Below are 18,011 nucleotides of genomic sequence, written 5' to 3' on the forward strand. Positions count from 1 at the left end.
AGAAAGCTAAAGCTACATAATGAAAAACTGTCTCAAAAGTCAAAATCAAAACAACAACAAAAATGGGCTGGAGAAAGGGCCTAGTCGTTAAGAGTAATTACAGCTCTTCACGAGACACAAGTTTGATTCCTAGCAACCATGTAAGGTAGCTCACAACTGCCTGTAGCCCTAGCTCCAGAGGCTCCAACCCCTCCTCAGTCATTCTAGCACAGAAGTAACATGCACCCAGGCATACACACACACTTAATAAGTTCAATAAAATCATTTTAAAAAAGAAGCAACAATAAAAACCCCACTCAATTTTAACTGGTACTAAAAAGTCAGATATCCTTCTGGTTGCAAAGAGCAAGGCCAGACTTACTGTTTTGACATGTTAGCTTGTCTGTCAGGACCCTTATAAAACCTTCAATGAGTGGAAAACCTAGCCATCTTACAACATGCAAACTGTCATACACCTATAATACAGAATTCAAAAAACCTGTTTGCTTTCATAAATAGAAGGGAAGATGCATTTCAAATACCCTGACTTCCCTGACAACAGCTATTTCTATTACTATACAAAAGTAGAATTGACCTTCAGATTTTCACCTTGAGAGCTTGTCCTACTCAACCTGTGAAATTATTCTGAATATAAATTATTACAGAAGAAAATTTTTTAAAAGAACACTTTGATGGTCCTGTTAAGTACTCAGGATTTCATTGTAATTTTAAAGCTACTATTAAAAATGAAATTTCTAAAAACAAAGAAAGCTTCGATGAAGTTGAGTCATTCTATGTATGATTTCTGCCTAAGTATCTTCTTTAGCAGTCATGAGAACTAGTACTTTAGAATAAGGCTTCTCTAAAATAGAAATGCATAATTTTTTAAAATTAAAATGACTTCTAATAATAACTACCATTTGCATTGCATCTTGCTATTTATTTCATGTTTCTATGAAAGTTTTTTGCTTCATTTCCCAGATAAAGAAACCAAGGCAGCCGGGCATGGTGGCACATGCCTTTAATCCCAGCACTCAGGAGGCAGAGGCAGGTGGATTTCTGAGTTCGAGGTCAGCCTGGTCTATAAAGTGAGTTCCAGGATAGCCAGGGCTACACAGAGAAACCCTGTCTCGAACCCCACCCCCCCCCCATAAAAAAAGAAAGAAACCAAGGCTCTGAGATGGTGTATAACTTGGTCAGAAGTCAGTTAGCTAGTGAAAAGATAGAAGAAAATCAAGAGCAGGCCTGTCTTTAGAACCCAGGCCTTTATTTTCATCTCCTAGTAGATAAAAAAAAAAAAAGTTTAGTGTCTGAAACTCCGTATTTAAAAAAATTATCAATAATCCCAAGCTACCCAGGAATTCTCTCACTTAATTTTTTTGTATTTTTTCTTCTATTCTAAAAATTGAAACTAGCAAATTATCGTTCCATCTTGTCCAGCATTTGACCTAAAAACTGAAATAAAATTTTGGGGAATAATTTCATTACTAATAACAGAAGTATAGCAAATCTAAGCATGCTTTATACAGGACCAAGGAAGCCTCAGTAAACCCATCCGAAGACTGAAAACTAGGAATGATTCCTTGCAGTGACAGTAGATATGGCATCTAAAAATTACAGTACACTGAAGTCCATAATCCAGTAATTTATTGTAGATGCCTAATTTAGAATGCGTACACAATATTCGCCCTCCCTATCAGAGAGAAAGAAAATGAATACGGGGCTGGAGAGATGGCTCAGCCGGTAAGAGCACTGACTACTCTTCCAAAGGTGCCAAGTTCAAATCCCAGCAACCACATGATGGCTCACAACCACTTGTAATGAGACGCCCTCTTCTGGTGTGTCTGAAGACAGCTACAGTGTATTTAGATATAATAATAAATGAATCTTTTTTAAAAAAAGAAAGAAAGAAAGAAAAGCCGGGCAGTGGTGGCACAGCCTATAATCCCAGCACTTGGGAGGCAGAGGCAGGCAGATTTCTGAGTTCGAGGCCAGCCTGGTCTACAGAGTGAGTTCCAGGACAGCCAGGGCTATACAGAGAAACCCTGTCTCAAAAAAAGAAGAGAAGAGAAGAGAAGAGAAGAGAAGAGAAGAGAAGAGAAGAGAAGAGAAGAGAAGGAAAATAAATGTATGTCTATTTCTTTATAAAGATGCAACTTAGGACCAACTCTACCCGTGAATTTCATCTACAGAAACAATTTCAGATGGAGGAGCAAAGAGAAAAGAAAAGAAAAGAAAAGAAAAGAAAAGAAAAGAAAAGAAAAGAAAAGAAAAGAAAAGAAAAGGAAAGGAAAGGAAAGGAAAGGAAAGGAAAGGAAAGGAAAGGAAAGGAAAGACTCTGAACAAGCTTTAAAGATGCAGTTTTAAGGTGATTATAATAACAATGTTCTGTATACATGGAAGTAACTAAAGAAATAGATCTTAAGTACTATCAAGACAAAGAAAATAAATATGTAAAGTAATGCAACTTTACTGTTCAATGTAACCATCCCACCCAGTTCCTCTACTCGCTTACTACAAAACCTCTGCCATTCTTAAAGGTCTGAAGTCAATATAGATTTTATGTTAAAATACAGCTTTATGAACCATCTTTGCTAGAGGGTAGAAACCAAGAAAAAAACACTAATAATTTCCAACACGTTACAATGGTTTGATTCCAAAAGTGGATTGTTTAATAGTATCTCTCTTTGAAGAGAAAAGATATATATATAAAATCTTTTTTTTTAGGACAATTCTTTTTTTTTTTGAAGATTTATTTATTTATGTGTTATATGTAAGTACACTGTAGCTATCTTCAGACGCACCAGAAGAGGGCATCCAATCTCATTACAGATGGTTGTGAGCCACCATATGGTTGCTGGGATTTGAACTCAGGACCTTCGGGAAAGCAGCCAGTGGTCTTAACCGCTGAGCCATCTCTCCAGCCCCTTTCTTTTAATATGTATCTTTTAACAAGAATAGAGTGAATATAATATTGAATATATTTAATATATAAAACATTAAAATATGTCAAAATATATTCAAATACGTTTATTTCTGCCCATATTTACTTTTTCAGGGCCATTAATACTAACTTCAATTGGAACCCTAGGACCTAAAAGACAGCTAAATATAAATAAGAATTTTTTTAAAGCCTAGATTCTGCAATACTATACTTGGTAAGTTGGTCTCAATCACTACTAAACTTAACCATTTTAAAATTTGTCTTCTAAAGGTGTTCTAAAAGAGCAATAAAAGTCAAGCCTTACCCCTTGGTAAACCCTTACAGGGCTAGAAGGGTGAAAGCCAGAAGGGCAGAAAGCAGAAAGAAGCCCGAGTGCTGTCCCCTTCACAATCTGGGAGATAGCCAACTATTTCCTCTAACCTTGGTGCTGAGTTATCTAGTCTTGTTATAGAAAATCTGGCACTGGCATTTAAAAATACCGTTTTGGGCCAAGATGGCTTAATGGGCAAAGGCCACCATTAAGGCTAACAATCCATGTTCTATGCTTGGATCCTGGACAATAGTAATTGTTACAGGATATTTGAGCCTATTTCTTGTTGGGATATGGCTCAGCCCTTAGCACACACCTTTAATCCCTCTGGCTAGAATACAGAAACACCTTTAGTACACATCTTTAATCCCAAACAATGAAGGTAAAGTTAGTTCATAAAAGGAAGCACCCATGTTTGAAAGTGATGTCTAATTGGGTGACAGAAAAAGTGACGAATCGGAGAAAGATTTGGTAGAATAGGATATGCCCAACACTCAAGAGAAGAGAGAGGAGAGGGAAGCTACTTAAGGGAGAGACATACAGTACAGGAAGGAGAGAGTACAGTACAGGATACAGTAGAGTTCACGAAGAATATACCATAGAGTAGAGAAGCTCAGAGAGGGAGGAGGAGGCAGTTTTACCTGGAGTTTTAAAGAGACAGGCTGAAGAAAAGAACAAGCTAGACACATATAATACAGAAGCAGCCAGAGAATGAGGAAGGAACAAGAAAATTAGAACATGCCGGGCAGTGGTGGCGCACGCCTTTAATCCCAGCACTTGGGAGGCAGAGGCAGGCAGATTTCCGAGTTCGAGGCCAGCCTGGTCTACAGAGTGAGTTCCAGGACAGCCAGGGCTACACAGAGAAACCCTGTCTCGAAAAACCAAAAAAAAAAAAAAAAAAAAAAAATTCTTACTACTTTAATTATACTATCCACTGCTGAGTATGTTGGCACATGCTTTTTTTAAATTTATTTTTTTTATTATTATTAGGTATTTATTTCAAAGAACATACTGCTAAAGTTAGTATGAGGCCAAAGTGGAACCATTCAGGACAAAAGAGAGAAGCCAGATTGAATCACTCAGCTTGCAGAGGAATTTGAGCCAGAATAGCTGAGTTGAACTTGCCAATCAGAACTCAGAAAGAACTAGAAAGGGTGAGTTTATTCAGAAGTAAGTCTCAGAGGCTGAAAACATTCCAGGCCTAGATTAGATTGTATGGAGGCTGGAAGCTTTCAGGACTAGGCCTAGACTAGCCGACAGGCGCAGTAAGCCTCCCAAATGACAAATACACCAGGCAAATAAAAGATACTTTTACTGGAAAGAGCAGACTTCCACAAGATGTCCTCTGACCTCTACACAGACACCATGGAACAAGCACGCGCGCACACATACACACAAATATTTAAAATGAAATTAAAGGGGCTGGAGAGATGGCTCAGCAGTTGAGTACTTCTTGCTCTTAAAGAGAATCCATGTTCTGCTCCCAGCATACTAACAGCCATCATAGCTCCAGTTCCAAGAGACTGATGCCTTCTTCTGACCAGAGTGGGTACCAAGCACACACATGGTGTACATATATGTACATGCAGGCAAAATACTCATAAAAATAAATCTAAAACTTTTAAACTAAAATAAAAGCATTATTTTTATTATCTTTATACTGCAGTACCTTACCAATGATTTACTAATTTTTATACTAGAGTATCTCCACTCTTCAGCTGGCTGCTTCTTAAACTAGCCCATGTCCCTCGACCCTTTATCACTATCCTTTGGCTTTGGCTTATTCTTATTCTGTATTGGTAGATATGATTGTTTATGTATTCTCGGCCCAGGGAGTGGCACTATTAGAAGGTGTGGCCCTGTTGGAGTAGGTGTGTCATTGTGAACATGGGCTATAAGACCCTCATCCTAGCTGCCTGGAAGCCAGTATTCTGCTAGCAGCCTTTAGATGAAGATGTAGAACTCTCAGCTCCTCCTGCACGATGCCTGCCTGGATGCTGCCATGCTCCCACCTTGATGCTAGTGGACTGAACCTCTGAACCTGTAAGCCAGCCCCAATTAAATGTTGTCCTTTATAAGCCTTGGTCATGGTGTCTGCTCACAGCAGTAATACCCTAAGACAGTAGATGAAGATGTTCCACAGGGAAAACAGCTGTCACACTCAAACATTCCTCTAATCTTCTGTCTTTTAGAGAGGATTCTCAGTTCTACTAACATTTTATCTCTCTGCCTAGGACACAACTAACAGCTATCCACTGTGACCCTAAACACCAGCCCCTTCCTCTTCTCTGCATCTTATTCCACCTATTAGCCTTCCTTTCTCTATTGTCAAAATGGCCCTGTCCATTAGTTTGTCCCTGTACCCATAAGCATGTCTGAGATACATTCACTAACCAGCAAAAGCCATACTATTGCTTCCTGTCCCTTGACTAACCATAATGGCTTATACAAAGTGTTTACCCCTAATTTCACTTCTACTGATTTCTCAACCCATTATAATTCAATTCTTCCATCTCCTACCCACTCTCTTGTGGTTTACTGAAACTAATCTAAATACCAACATCCTTATTGCCCACCAAGAGTCTTTCTTCTCAGTGGCTGACACATGTTTATGGCATTCTCTGTGTCCTCCGTAGTGTTAAAGACTCAGTTTGTTACGTGTCTTCTGCAAACCTTCAATTTTCATTTCACCTTACCTCCTTCTCTTCTTTCTAATGAGACCTTGCAGCCTAAGCTAACTTCAAATGCCTACAACATTTTATACACAAAAGATCTATACTGACACTGTTTTCAAGTTAGCACACAAACCCATGGGTTTCCTTATGGCATTTCATATACATGCATACTGTTATTCACCCCACTCCCTTATGACCCACTGTTGCTAGCTGCCTTCCTCTCTCCAAGTAGTCCCCACTTCTGCTTTCATGTCATATGTATTCCATTTTCCCTTCCATTTCCCTAAAGAATTTGTCCTTGGGGCTAGAAAGATGGGTCGGTGGTTAAGAACACTGGTTGCTTTTTTTTTTTTTAAGAATTATTTATTTATTATATGTAAGTGCACTGTAGCTGTCTTCAGACACACCAGAGGAGAGCATCAGATCTCATTATGGATGGTTGTGAGCCATCATGTGATTGCTGGGATTTGAACTCACGACCTTTGGAAGAGCAATCAGTGCTCTTAACTACTGAGCCATCTCTCCAGCCCCTGGTTGCTCTTAAAGAGGAACCAAGTTCAATTCTCAGCACCCACACAGTCGCTCACAATCAGCTGACCCAATATACCTTCTTCTGACTTCTATGGGCATATGTCACACACACATACATGCAGGTAAAAAAAATTCATACATATAAAATACCTATCAGTGTGGAGACTCACACCTTTGATCCAGGCACTCAGCAGGCAGAGGCAGGATATCTGAGTTTAAGTGCATCCTAAACAGTTTCAGCTTCAGAACAGCCAGGGCTATATAGAAAGACCCTATCACACACCAAAGCTCGTCCTCCCTTCTCCTGGTCTCTTTCTACTTTTTTTATTTATTCATTTTATTTATGAGTACTTGTCTGCATGTATACCTGCATGCCAGAAGAGGGCATCAGGTCCCTTTTACAGATAGTAATGAGCTGTGGTTGCTGGGAATTGAACTCAGAACCTCTGGAGGAGCAACCAGTGCTCTTAACCACTGAGCCACCTCGCCAGCCCCCTCCCTTTCTACTTTTATGACCTATGACCTACTCCATACACAAATTTCAATCCATAATGTAAACATGAGAGAAAATATAGTTATTTGTCTGAGTCTGACACACACATCTTAACAAGATAATCTCTAGCTTCATGCATTTCCCTGAAATTATTTCATTTTTCTTCCAGCTGAAGATCTACCACTATATATCTACAACTTTTCTTTATCCATTCATCTGCTAGTGGACATCTAGCTGGTTTTATTTCTTAGCTCTTATGGTACAGCGGTAAACTTTGCCATGTAGGTCTCTGTGGTACACTGAGTCCTTCCTTCGTGTAGATACCCAGGAATGAATGAATATATAAACATTACACACATATCACTCAAGTCCATAGTAACTACATCACATAGTTAACACTCTTTTTCTATAAGCATTGTCTAGAAAACACCAACCACTTCTATGAGATACTTTCTATCTTTCTGTTACCTAACCAATTTCTCCTCTCTCTAAAATGTCAAATTTATATTTTCTTTTTTTTAAAGATTTATTTATTTATTTATTATATGTAAGTACACTGTAGCTGTCCTCAGATACTCCAGAAGAGGGCATCAGATTTTGTTACGGATGGTTGTGAGCCACCATGTGGTTGTTGGGATTTGAACTCGGGACCTTCGGAAGAGCAGTCGGTGCTCTTAACCACTGAGCCATCTCACCAGCCCCAAATTTATATTTTCAACTGTCCAGAAAACAAGTATGAGACTGTCTCCAACAAGGAAGCACCTCATATTTTTAGCAAATCCTAAATCATTCTTAACCCCCAAAAATCTACTACCTTTCTTGAATGATTATCATGGCCCAATCTTACAACCTAGAAACCTTAAGGTCAAACACCAGTTATCTCTGCATTATCTTTCTCCATCCAAGTCCCACCCAGATCATTTGAGACTAACTCTCATCCATTTTATTTTCTAATCTCAACTTCAGCTCTCCTTGATCTTCTTTACTATTAAGGTCTTTGGGATATTTATTGTCATTTTGTTTTTGAGACAGGTCTTCCTGGCCCTAGAACGGAATCTTCTTAAGTTCTGGGATTACAGAACTACACTACCAAACCCCAACTTGAGGTACTCTTTTTTATATGTGAACCACTTCAACTACTGTCTATCCCTAGTCTCTTGTTCACTTAATCTCTATTGCTACAAGGATTACCTTACAAAATAAATTTAAAATTGAAATAGACTACATCAAATATTCTCTTACAGACCAGCAAAAACTTATAAAGAAAAATACTGCCTTGTGTTGGTTAGAATACAAAACAAAATAGATAATCTTATAACACCAGAGGACTTATATTAAACAAAACATTGAGGTAATATAACCAAACTTGTAAATATGCCTCATCTTTTCTAAATTTGTATTATTGTCTGTGTGTCTGTGTTTATATATTGGGAGCACATGTGCAGAAGAGAGGGAAATTTTGGGAACTCGGTTCTCTCCTTCCACTGTGGATTCCAGGGACTGAACTCTGATCACCATCAGGCTTGTACAGCAAGACACAAACACTTTTGCCCGCTGTGCCATCTCACTGGTCCTAAATTACCCAGTAATTCTATTTCTGGAAATCATTACAAGGAATGAAGTACAGAGATGTCAGCACATCTTAAGTTTCTAGGAAAGGCCAAGATGGAAACCATATATGAACAAACACAGGCACACAAAGAAACATGGCTACCTTTTTTTATAATACATGTGATGTGCATGAGTGTAAGAGTGTGCGTGTGTGCACGCGTGTGCATATATGCACATGTGTGTGGAGACCCAAAGTTGGTATGAGGTCTGTTCCTCTGATTGCTGTCTACTTTATTTAGTGAGGCCTGGCCTTTCTGAAGCCGGAGCTCACTCATTCCCACTAGTCTACTTAGTCAGCTTGCTCCGAAGGAACCTGCTTCTTTACCTCTTGATCACTGTTGGCCACCATGCTTGCCTGGATTTTACACGGTTTCTGAGGCTCCAAATCCCATTCCCCACACTTAAATGGCAAACACTAACTCGTGAGCCATCCCTTCAATCCCCAAACCCTTTGTAAAACATAATGTCTCCACTCACCCATACCCTTTTCCTTCATCTTAGAAAGCTAAAATTCATCCTTGACAAAGGTAGGCTACTCCAGTCTCCACAAGAATTCAGTCACAGCTCTGCATCACTCTGTAACCTCCCTCCTACAGTAGACTATAAGCCCTGCCCCCTAAGAACTTTCTCTACTTTATGTATTTAGGACTCATCAATAACTGAAGCACCTACAGCAATATAAACAAAGTCCTGTAAATACATGCTAAATAAAGGTTTCCTTTTTACAAAGACCATGTATTTCAAAAGTCCTATCATAACTTGTTGAGATGGTCGTTTATTTTGCAGCCCAGGCTTACTTCAAAGCCCTCTTTCCTCAGCCTGTTTAGTCTGAGATTACAGATACGCACATACCACACCAGGATGAGAATATCTCAATAACTTTAAAAAGATGGTTTTCTATAAAATGCTGGTAGACTCCATTATATGGTATACTAATTTCATATATGAAAACAACTGGGCAAATTTATAAATAATTTGCCAGTTCTTATTTATGGGAGTTTAGTGCCTTAAGGAGTAAGAATTTATACTGGGTTAGAACTGTAGTCTACCTAACCTAGAACTTGATATCTGAAAGTAGTACCAAGAAATGTTTGAAGACAACTATTCTCCCAGATGCCAACTTAAAACAGTTGGAGGTATGCCACCAAAACACCTTAGTTTGCTTCAGTGCTCTAATAAATTCATCATGCTTGAAATCATGTTGCAGTACTATGTTCTTTCCCATTCTGTTCCATAAACAGTACTTTTCATACAAAGTACATTAAGTTCCAAGAACCTAAGTTCATACTTCAGGCTTTCTCTGACCAGTAGTTTGTTTCCTGTACAAGAATACAAGAATATAAGTAGTTTGGGCATGTGCCTTTCCTCTTTCCAAGTTGTTTGAGGACACTAAGGAAAGCTGGTGCACGTGTGTGTGTCTATCCCTCCCTGCCAAATGACATCCTTCATGATTTGCAGTCTGTCTTTCTATAACTGAAGACACCCTCTTTCTATCACATCTTTATATAGAAACACATCAACTATTTCACTCTTCGCAAATTTCAGTCACCTTACAGACTCTAAACCAAAACTCATTTTACAGAGATGTATGTCGTTTTGTTTTGTTTGAGACAGGGTCTCACTATGAGTAGCCTTAGCTGTCCTGAAACTCACTATATAGACCAAGCTGGCTTCAAACTCATAGAGATCTGCCTGCCTCTGCTTCCCAAGTGATGGATTAAAGGTATGTATCATCACACCTGGACAAGGTATTTTTATACATTTCATTTTAATGGACATTTAATTTCACCCCTGGTGTACGTTAGATAAACAGGCTTTAGAAGTACCTGTGAGAAACACCATACTCCCCCCCAAACTTACAAGAGATCATAAGGTAGTCCTCACAGTTGTTTTTCTCTTCATCCTGCTGGTTCACAGGGATCCCGTTGGCATCTATGACTGCTTCAGAGGCACAGTCTGCTACCAACACTTCTTCTGAGACAACATCAGCGGCCAGAGGATCTGTGACGATTTCTGCTTCTACTACACTATCATGAACCACATGTTCAACGTGACCAACGTCAGACACATGTATAGATTCACTTGTCAAGACATGTTCCGGCATAGATATTGAGGCTGAAGTGATATCAGAAGCTAAAACATCATCTGGAACTGTGCAATGTGTTAAAGAAACTTCTTCGGTTACATCTGAATCCAGCACTTGTTCAGGGATGATGACTGTTTCCGATACATCTGCTTCGTCCATGATGTCTGTACACTGGACATCTTCTATAACAACATCCTCAATGACATCCTGGATGACAACTGAATCTGGGTCATCGGGAACATAGTTATGTACGGTTATGTCGGAATCCACAACATCTGACACATAAACCGTTTCTTGAACTTCCACAACAATTTGATTACCATCCATGTGTGTAGCACCAGCTCCTAAAAAATAACCAAACTCATAAGTGTGGTAGTTTGAATAAGAATGGCCCCTATAAGCTCATATATTTAAATGTATTTGAGCAGATTATAAGGATAGGAGGTGTAGACTTGTTGGAGGGTGTCACTAGGGGTGGGCTTTGGGGTTTCAAAAGCTCATGCCAAGCAGCAGGCCTAGTGTACATTTGTGCATGCAGGTGTATGTGTCTATCTCCTCCTCCTAACTCTTTGCCTGTGGATCAAAATGTAAAGGTCTTTGCCTATGGATCAAGATATAGCTCTTGGCTACTACTTCAGCACCTGTCACATGATGATGCCAGACTAAGCCTCTGTAACTATGAACAAGTCCCCAATTTAAATGCTTTCTCAAATGTGAGTTGCCTTGTTATTGATGTCTCTTTCCAGCAACAAAATAGTAGCTAAGACAGTAAGTAATTAAAATCATGAATTTCAGCACTAAGTATTTCAACCAGCAAAATTATTGTTCAACTTCTCCCCAAAAGTAGCTTCTCACTTTTCTCAAACATTTAGATTCCCTTTAACCTATTATTATTATTATTTTTTTTTTTGGTTTTTCGAGACATACAGAGAAACCCTATCTCTGGCTGTCCTGGAGCTCACTTAGTAGACCAGGCTGGCCTCGAACTCAGAAATCTGCCTGCCTCTGCCTCCCGAGTGCTGGGATTAAAGGCGTGTACCACCACGCCCGGTGTCTTTAACCTATTTTTAAATAAAATTAGAAAGACACTTTTTAGGACACCCTATGTATTCATCTCAAATCAATAGATAAGGAAAATCTATGATAATAATACAATTGAGACAAAGAAAAATCTTAGTAAAATTCTGGGCATGCTGATTGATACTCATTCAGTTACTTGAGGCATGATTATAAAAAGTAATGTAACTATGGGTGGCAGATCGGTCAGTTTTCTTTGTTATATGTGTTCTTCATGTATTTTCCTTCTTGTTCTACCTCCCTTCCCTGAACTTGTATTTTTTTTTTCTTATTTCCATCTTTCCCATGACTCCATTTTTTTCCTTCACTTCCTTCACTTCCTTCCTCTTTTGCTCTGGTATCATGAACATTCTCTACCTATGACTACAGAATTTTAGAATTTGATCTCTATTCTGGGATATAAGAAGACCAGGGCATACACAAAAAGAAGGACCAGAAAATTTGGTCTGTCTCTGCGGACAGACAGTGTATAGAAGTGGCACTGCTGAGCTGCAGTGGGACAAAGGTAGGTAGCAGAAGGAACCTACCCACAACTTCAACAGAATACTGGATTCTTTTTAGCTGCTTCCCTGCCCTCACTCCCCAAAGTAGCTCCTCACAATACAAGAAACTCTCTACCAGAGTCCATCTTAGTTAGAAAGAATGACAGGAGGCGAAGTCAATTTTTTTGTCTAAAGAGATTAAATGACTTAACCAAGATCATAGTTTGCACAGTATATGACGTGCAGTTAATACTGCTCTCAATAAATGCTGCAAATGGAACAAATTATACATCTTTATGAGAAATACAACAAATCTAGTATCTTGGCTTCCAGTCCAGAGAACAACAAAGTTTTACAAGTCAAAAAACCAAACTCTTCAGAAGATGAATGTTTCTGCTTGGTTTTCAAAACAAGTTAAATCTAAGTAGGTACCTAATTCAATCACTACATTCCCTACCCAAACACTCAATAGCAAAACAAACAAAAGATAGCATGGTCTCTGTGAAGGCCCACAGCCTTATTCCCAGGACCCCAGCACTCAAGAAGCAGAGGCAGGTTTTCTGTGAATTTGAGACCAAAGCTTTTCTAGGACACAAAGAGAAACCCCGTCTCAAAAAACAAAAACAAACAAAAAATGTAAATCACAGATGAGGGTTAGACAAAAATGAGTAGTTTTGTGGTCATGAGCAAGTCACTGAAAAATGAGAAAATCAGGAAAATGAGAGTAGTATGTGCCATGCATACTGTACAAGATTGTGACCCTCAAATGGGAGTATATGGGAAATGTTCTGAAAAACTGTAATGAGACATTTCATTATGATTATGACATAAAAAGGGAGGTCCTGACAGCTTTAGTGACTTGCTAAGATAAACAAAGACCTTAAGTGCTAATCAGGACCAAAATGAAAGTCTTTCACTCTACCACTCAGTAGCTAGGTTTCCTTGTCACAAGTAAGAGCAAATACATACTGTGGATTTTTCTCCTTAGTTTCTCTTCCAAGAACAATAATTATGCTTCATGTTCTAATAAAGAATTACAAACCATCAAAAGGAAATCACCAAACTTGAAAGCCTACCCTATGAAAAGTGATGCCCTACTGAATATAGTTAACTTTCTGATGAACTTGTTATTTAATATACTACAACCTGATCATTGAGAGATGAATGAAAAATTAGTTAATACTTTCTAATAAAGACAGTTGAGCTGTCCCCACATCAGGGTTATAAATTACCCTTGCACACCCTGGGCAATGAAGCACAACTGTCTTCCTGCACAGACTCTTTGAGGGAACCTATGAGAAGGCTGTGAACGGAGGACAGTGTCAGGATGTGGAGGACCCTGGGTTAGACTTTACCAGTTGGGTGAGAGAAAATGAGTAAATCACATAATCCACATGTGTGGTACATATTCTGATGTAAGGAATAAATGTCACTGCCAACTAAATATGAGACGAGAGACTACATGACAGGAGAATCAAATGGCGAGGATGTAGTCACGGAATATTTTTTCAAAGAGAAAAAGAACAGAATTCATAACTGAGCAAGAAGATAATAACTAAAGAAACCACTAAGAGGCTGATATTACTGTTGTCTGAGACTGAATATTCCTTATGTAAAATGCCTGAGACCAGGACAGACCAGGAAAGTAGCACACACCTGCCGTCTTAGAACTCAGGCGGCTGAGGTAAAAGGATACAGAATTTAAGGCTCAACCTGGATTTTAGAGACTGTGTAAAAAACTAAAACCTAATGCTTGAGAACAGGGGTGTTTAGCATAGCAGACTTTTCACCTTTTAAAATATTCACACATTCATAATGTATCATTGGTAGAGATCCAAGTAGAAATGTAAAATTCATTTCATATACGCTTTACATATATAGCCTAAAGGTCATTTTACATAGTACTTGTTCATATGCACGTGCCTTTACTTCAACCGATGACATGATGTAAGGTGTGGAACTTTCTTCTACTGTGGTGTCATGGCAGTACTCTTAAATTCTGGAGCATTTAGGATTTTCAAATTAGGAATATTCAATCTATACTGACAAGAATATTAAAGCTCCTTATGAAAAGGCCCAATTTAAGAAGAGAATGATAAATGTGCTCATTTTCCACTTGTAGATTTTGAAATCCAAACATGACTAACAATGTGAGAGTTTAGCAATTGGAGCCATAACAACCTCCCAATATGATAGATAAAAAGTACAGCAACCCAAATATACCTGTTGCATCAAAAAATGAGTTTGGTGCTTGTTGTTGTAATTCAAGTCCATCTTCATCCATGGCCTTTAAATTCTCATCAGCCAGAACACCTAAATCAAGGGAAGCCAGTATTAGTTTTGGTATCCTTTTTTTAATGTCACATTTTCATTTCTGAAGGACTTGAGTTATACAACAGATGAACATCTACCTAATATAAACATATAAATCAAATGGATCACCTTTATCCAGGCTCATTTTAAATTGAGATACATGCCAAGTACACACCTATAATCATAGTATTTGGGAGACTAAGGCAAGACACTCACAAGTTCGAGACCAATCTGGGCTATACAGAGGGTTCTAAATCAGTCTCGGCTACATGATAAGTGGGGCCCTGTCTTAATAAAATAAAAATAAATTCAGAGCTGGGTAGTGGTGGTACATCTTTAAACCTAGCACTCCAGAGGCAGAGGTAGGCACATTTCTGTGTTCAAGGCCAACCTGGTCTACAAAATGAGTTCTAGGACAGTCAGGGCTAATCAAAGAAACAAGTCTTTTAAAAAAAAAAAATCAATAATCTTACCCACTGAGTTACTGCCCCAGATCTAACTGCACACATGTTGGTAAATGTTCACATAGATGGAAAACCTTCATCCTAGTTGTAATGGCACACACCTGTAATCCTAGAATTCAGGAGAACCCCTAAATATTCAAGGCCAAACTGGGTTACTTAACAGGATTTTTATGTTTCCCTTCCCTTCCCCAAAAGCCTTTAGTCACTACCCAGGATCAAGATATAGAGCATTTTCAGGACCCTAGCACTGTCATCTGAGTAAGTGACATCATCCTCTCACAGGATTACTTAACTACTTGTTTTGTTCATGTAGCCCTGGCTGTCCTGGAGCTCACCAGGCTGGCCTTGAGCTCAGAGACCTGCTTGTTCTACCTCCCATGTGCTGGGATTAAATGTGTAAGTAACTGCTGCCCAGCAACTGATTTTTTAAAGGTTCAACCAAAATCATTCTGCCATGGAAAATTTCTGTGCAAGTTTTTGCATTATTTCTCTAAACTTATGCAGTCTTTCAAACACTATACTGAACAATCATAGAATCACAACATCCATGATTATAGTAAATACAATTATAGTAAGCACTTTTCTTAATCCTCTCATTTATGCTGGTTCAATTTTCACAGTGTATTTAACTCTTTTGGCCAAAGGTGATTGGCACTAGCTATGAAATGGTTTTAAAAAAAAACAGTAAGTACATTTTTAGTCCAATAAAATAAAATTTTTACCCTTGAAAACCTGAAATCATGAGCAAAAATCAGTTATCCGTTCCTTTCACCATCCCTTTCTCTCACTCTCAGCCTGCCTCCATTGCTAGGTCTAGGCCGCTAACACAGGAACTGTAGGTCATTTTCCTACTCCTGGCTTAGACTAGTAAAATAAAGTTTACAAACAAACAAACAAACAAAAAAAATCAACTTAATGTCCTGAGAAAATAGATGAAGCAGGAAGGCTTACCAACAGATTTCTGGATCCTGAACACAGAACTTCCTAAGGCCCACTTCTTTTAAGACATCCCAATGACCTTAATTCTCCTTTTCCTACTTTAGCCAAAAACAAACAAACCCTTAACATCAAGTAACGTACCACCTAATATCATTTGATCAGTATTTCAAAAGATCAGACGTCACAGATTTGCCCATGTTCTAAATACTGCAGAAACCTCTTCATCATTTTCCCCATCTCTAATTTCTAATTCAAACTAAATGGAACTATTAGACACATCTTACTTTGACTTTTAGTTCTTTGTTAGTACATACTATATGCTTGTGAAAAATTTAACACAAATAAATTTCTCTAAAGCATCGTTTCTCTGTTCAATGAAGGTTCAAGCTCATACTATCTTAAATTCTAACTCCAAACTACCTTTCCCAACTTTCTTTCTGTCTTTCCCAACTTTCTCCCAAGTACCTTTTACCACCACACATGCACACATACTCCAATAAGCAAAAATGCCAGAACATCCCAACCCCTCCCCAGTATACTAGGGCCCATCAGTAATTCTACTACTCAAAGACAGACAGGAGGATTGCCAAATTCTAAGCTAACCTGGCTACACAGCAAGACTGTTAGAAAAATAAATAAACAAACAAGCAAGCAAGCACACACACACACCTCCAACCTCACAAAATATGCTAACGATCTAGCCTCTGTCTACAGAGCTCTTTCCTTGCAAATGTCCTCCCCTATAATCCCAACATATACACAATAGCCTGGAAGTCTGCCCTCCCTACTCAGAACTTCCAGAGCATGTTATCTTTCTTAGTATCCTTGTTAACCATGGCTATTTTATGTCTTGCTTAATGTACTGAATTGTATTTGCATGTACTGAATTCATGCATGGTCATATAGGTAGGTGGGCTTTGGTGTGTATACAAGGGTTAGAGGTCAACCTCAATTGCTCTCCACCTTGTTTTTGTTTGTTTTTTAAACTATTTTTTTAGGTTTCCCCAAGGCTTTTCCAAATATCCTTCCTGTATTTATCTCCATCCCCTCTTCCCCCATCTCCAGTTAAAGTTCTCATTTTCGCCCTGTCTGCTGTCTACTACCTTGGCTTCTATGGTTACTTCAGGTTATACACTGAACCCTAAAGATAGGATTCTAGGATCCACATCTGTACTTTATTTTTTGAGGCAAGGCTTCTTACTGACTTGGCTGGGCTGGCTGGCTAATGAGCTCCAGTGACTGATCTGTCACCACCTCATCCCAGATTTTATGGAAGTGTTGAGGATGCAAACTCAGGCCCTCATGCTTATGCAAGAGTCACTTGACCAAGTCCAACCCCTATTAGTTGGATATGCTAAATTCCACGGAGTCCTTAATATCATGAGAAACCCAAAGCTTAATTTTTTTCAATGTGCTAGCAATGGTTCTATTCATTTTCAAGAAATGGCTATGTTTGTGATAAGAATTATTTGAAATTAAAACAAATGGCTAGATTAATAAATAAAAAATGGCTTAACCATGAAAATAAGGGGTACATGCTCTAAACTGTCACTACCACTCCCTAAAGTCAACTCTGGGTATAATTATTTTCCCTTTCTAAAAAAAATGCAATTGCAAAATGATAAATATAAAAAACGATAAATATATGTTATCCTTATAAGCATAATGAAATGTTAGATGAAATTAAGCCAACTAAGGTAACAAAAGGGATAAATACATTAAGGTACATCTGTCAAGTCTCCCTATATAAGACTAATTATCAACAACTTTAAAAATTCTCAACTTGTAAAGCAACTACTTTTACTTTACTCAGCTCTAATCTTCCTTGGCTTTTCTATTAGACTCTGACAGATAATCAATTCCACTAATTCTAAGTTCATTTCAGCCTATTCTTTTCTAAGTGCTACCTTAGCCCCCTCCCTTCCCCTTCTCTAAGCAGGAGCTGCCCTGATTCCCCTCACATTACAACAGAGTCAGACCTCAGTCTGGTATACTTATTCCTTTCTCCTACTGTTTTCTCTCCATCCCCCACCCCCAACCCCCACCCCCACCCCCGGTTTCAAGTATCATTTGTACAGACCTCCAGAATCTACATGCTCAGAGCAGC

At 38.6% G+C, this 18,011-nt stretch overlaps 1 protein-coding gene across 13 annotated transcripts in view; it reads right to left on the bottom strand.

Annotated features, from left to right (window-relative positions):
* Zfx (zinc finger protein X-linked) overlaps positions 1-18,011 on the bottom strand; it is a 76,015-nt gene that overhangs the window by 13,249 nt on the left and 44,755 nt on the right. For 12 of the 13 annotated variants that reach the window (XM_006527967.3, XM_006527965.3, XM_030251311.1 and 9 more), the window contains 2 exons: positions 14,412-14,501; positions 10,404-10,973 (listed from right to left, as the gene is read on the bottom strand). In XM_006527967.3, coding sequence (XP_006528030.1) covers positions 10,404-10,973; positions 14,412-14,501 — 660 coding nt within the window. Of the gene's footprint in view, positions 1-10,294; positions 10,974-14,411; positions 14,502-18,011 lie in introns of those variants that run through there. The other variant, NM_001358357.1, reaches the window with a different exon arrangement.

Source organism: Mus musculus, chromosome X (genome assembly GCF_000001635.26).
Source record: "Mus musculus strain C57BL/6J chromosome X, GRCm38.p6 C57BL/6J".
In the NCBI taxonomy this organism is placed as follows: Eukaryota; Metazoa; Chordata; class Mammalia; order Rodentia; family Muridae; genus Mus; species Mus musculus.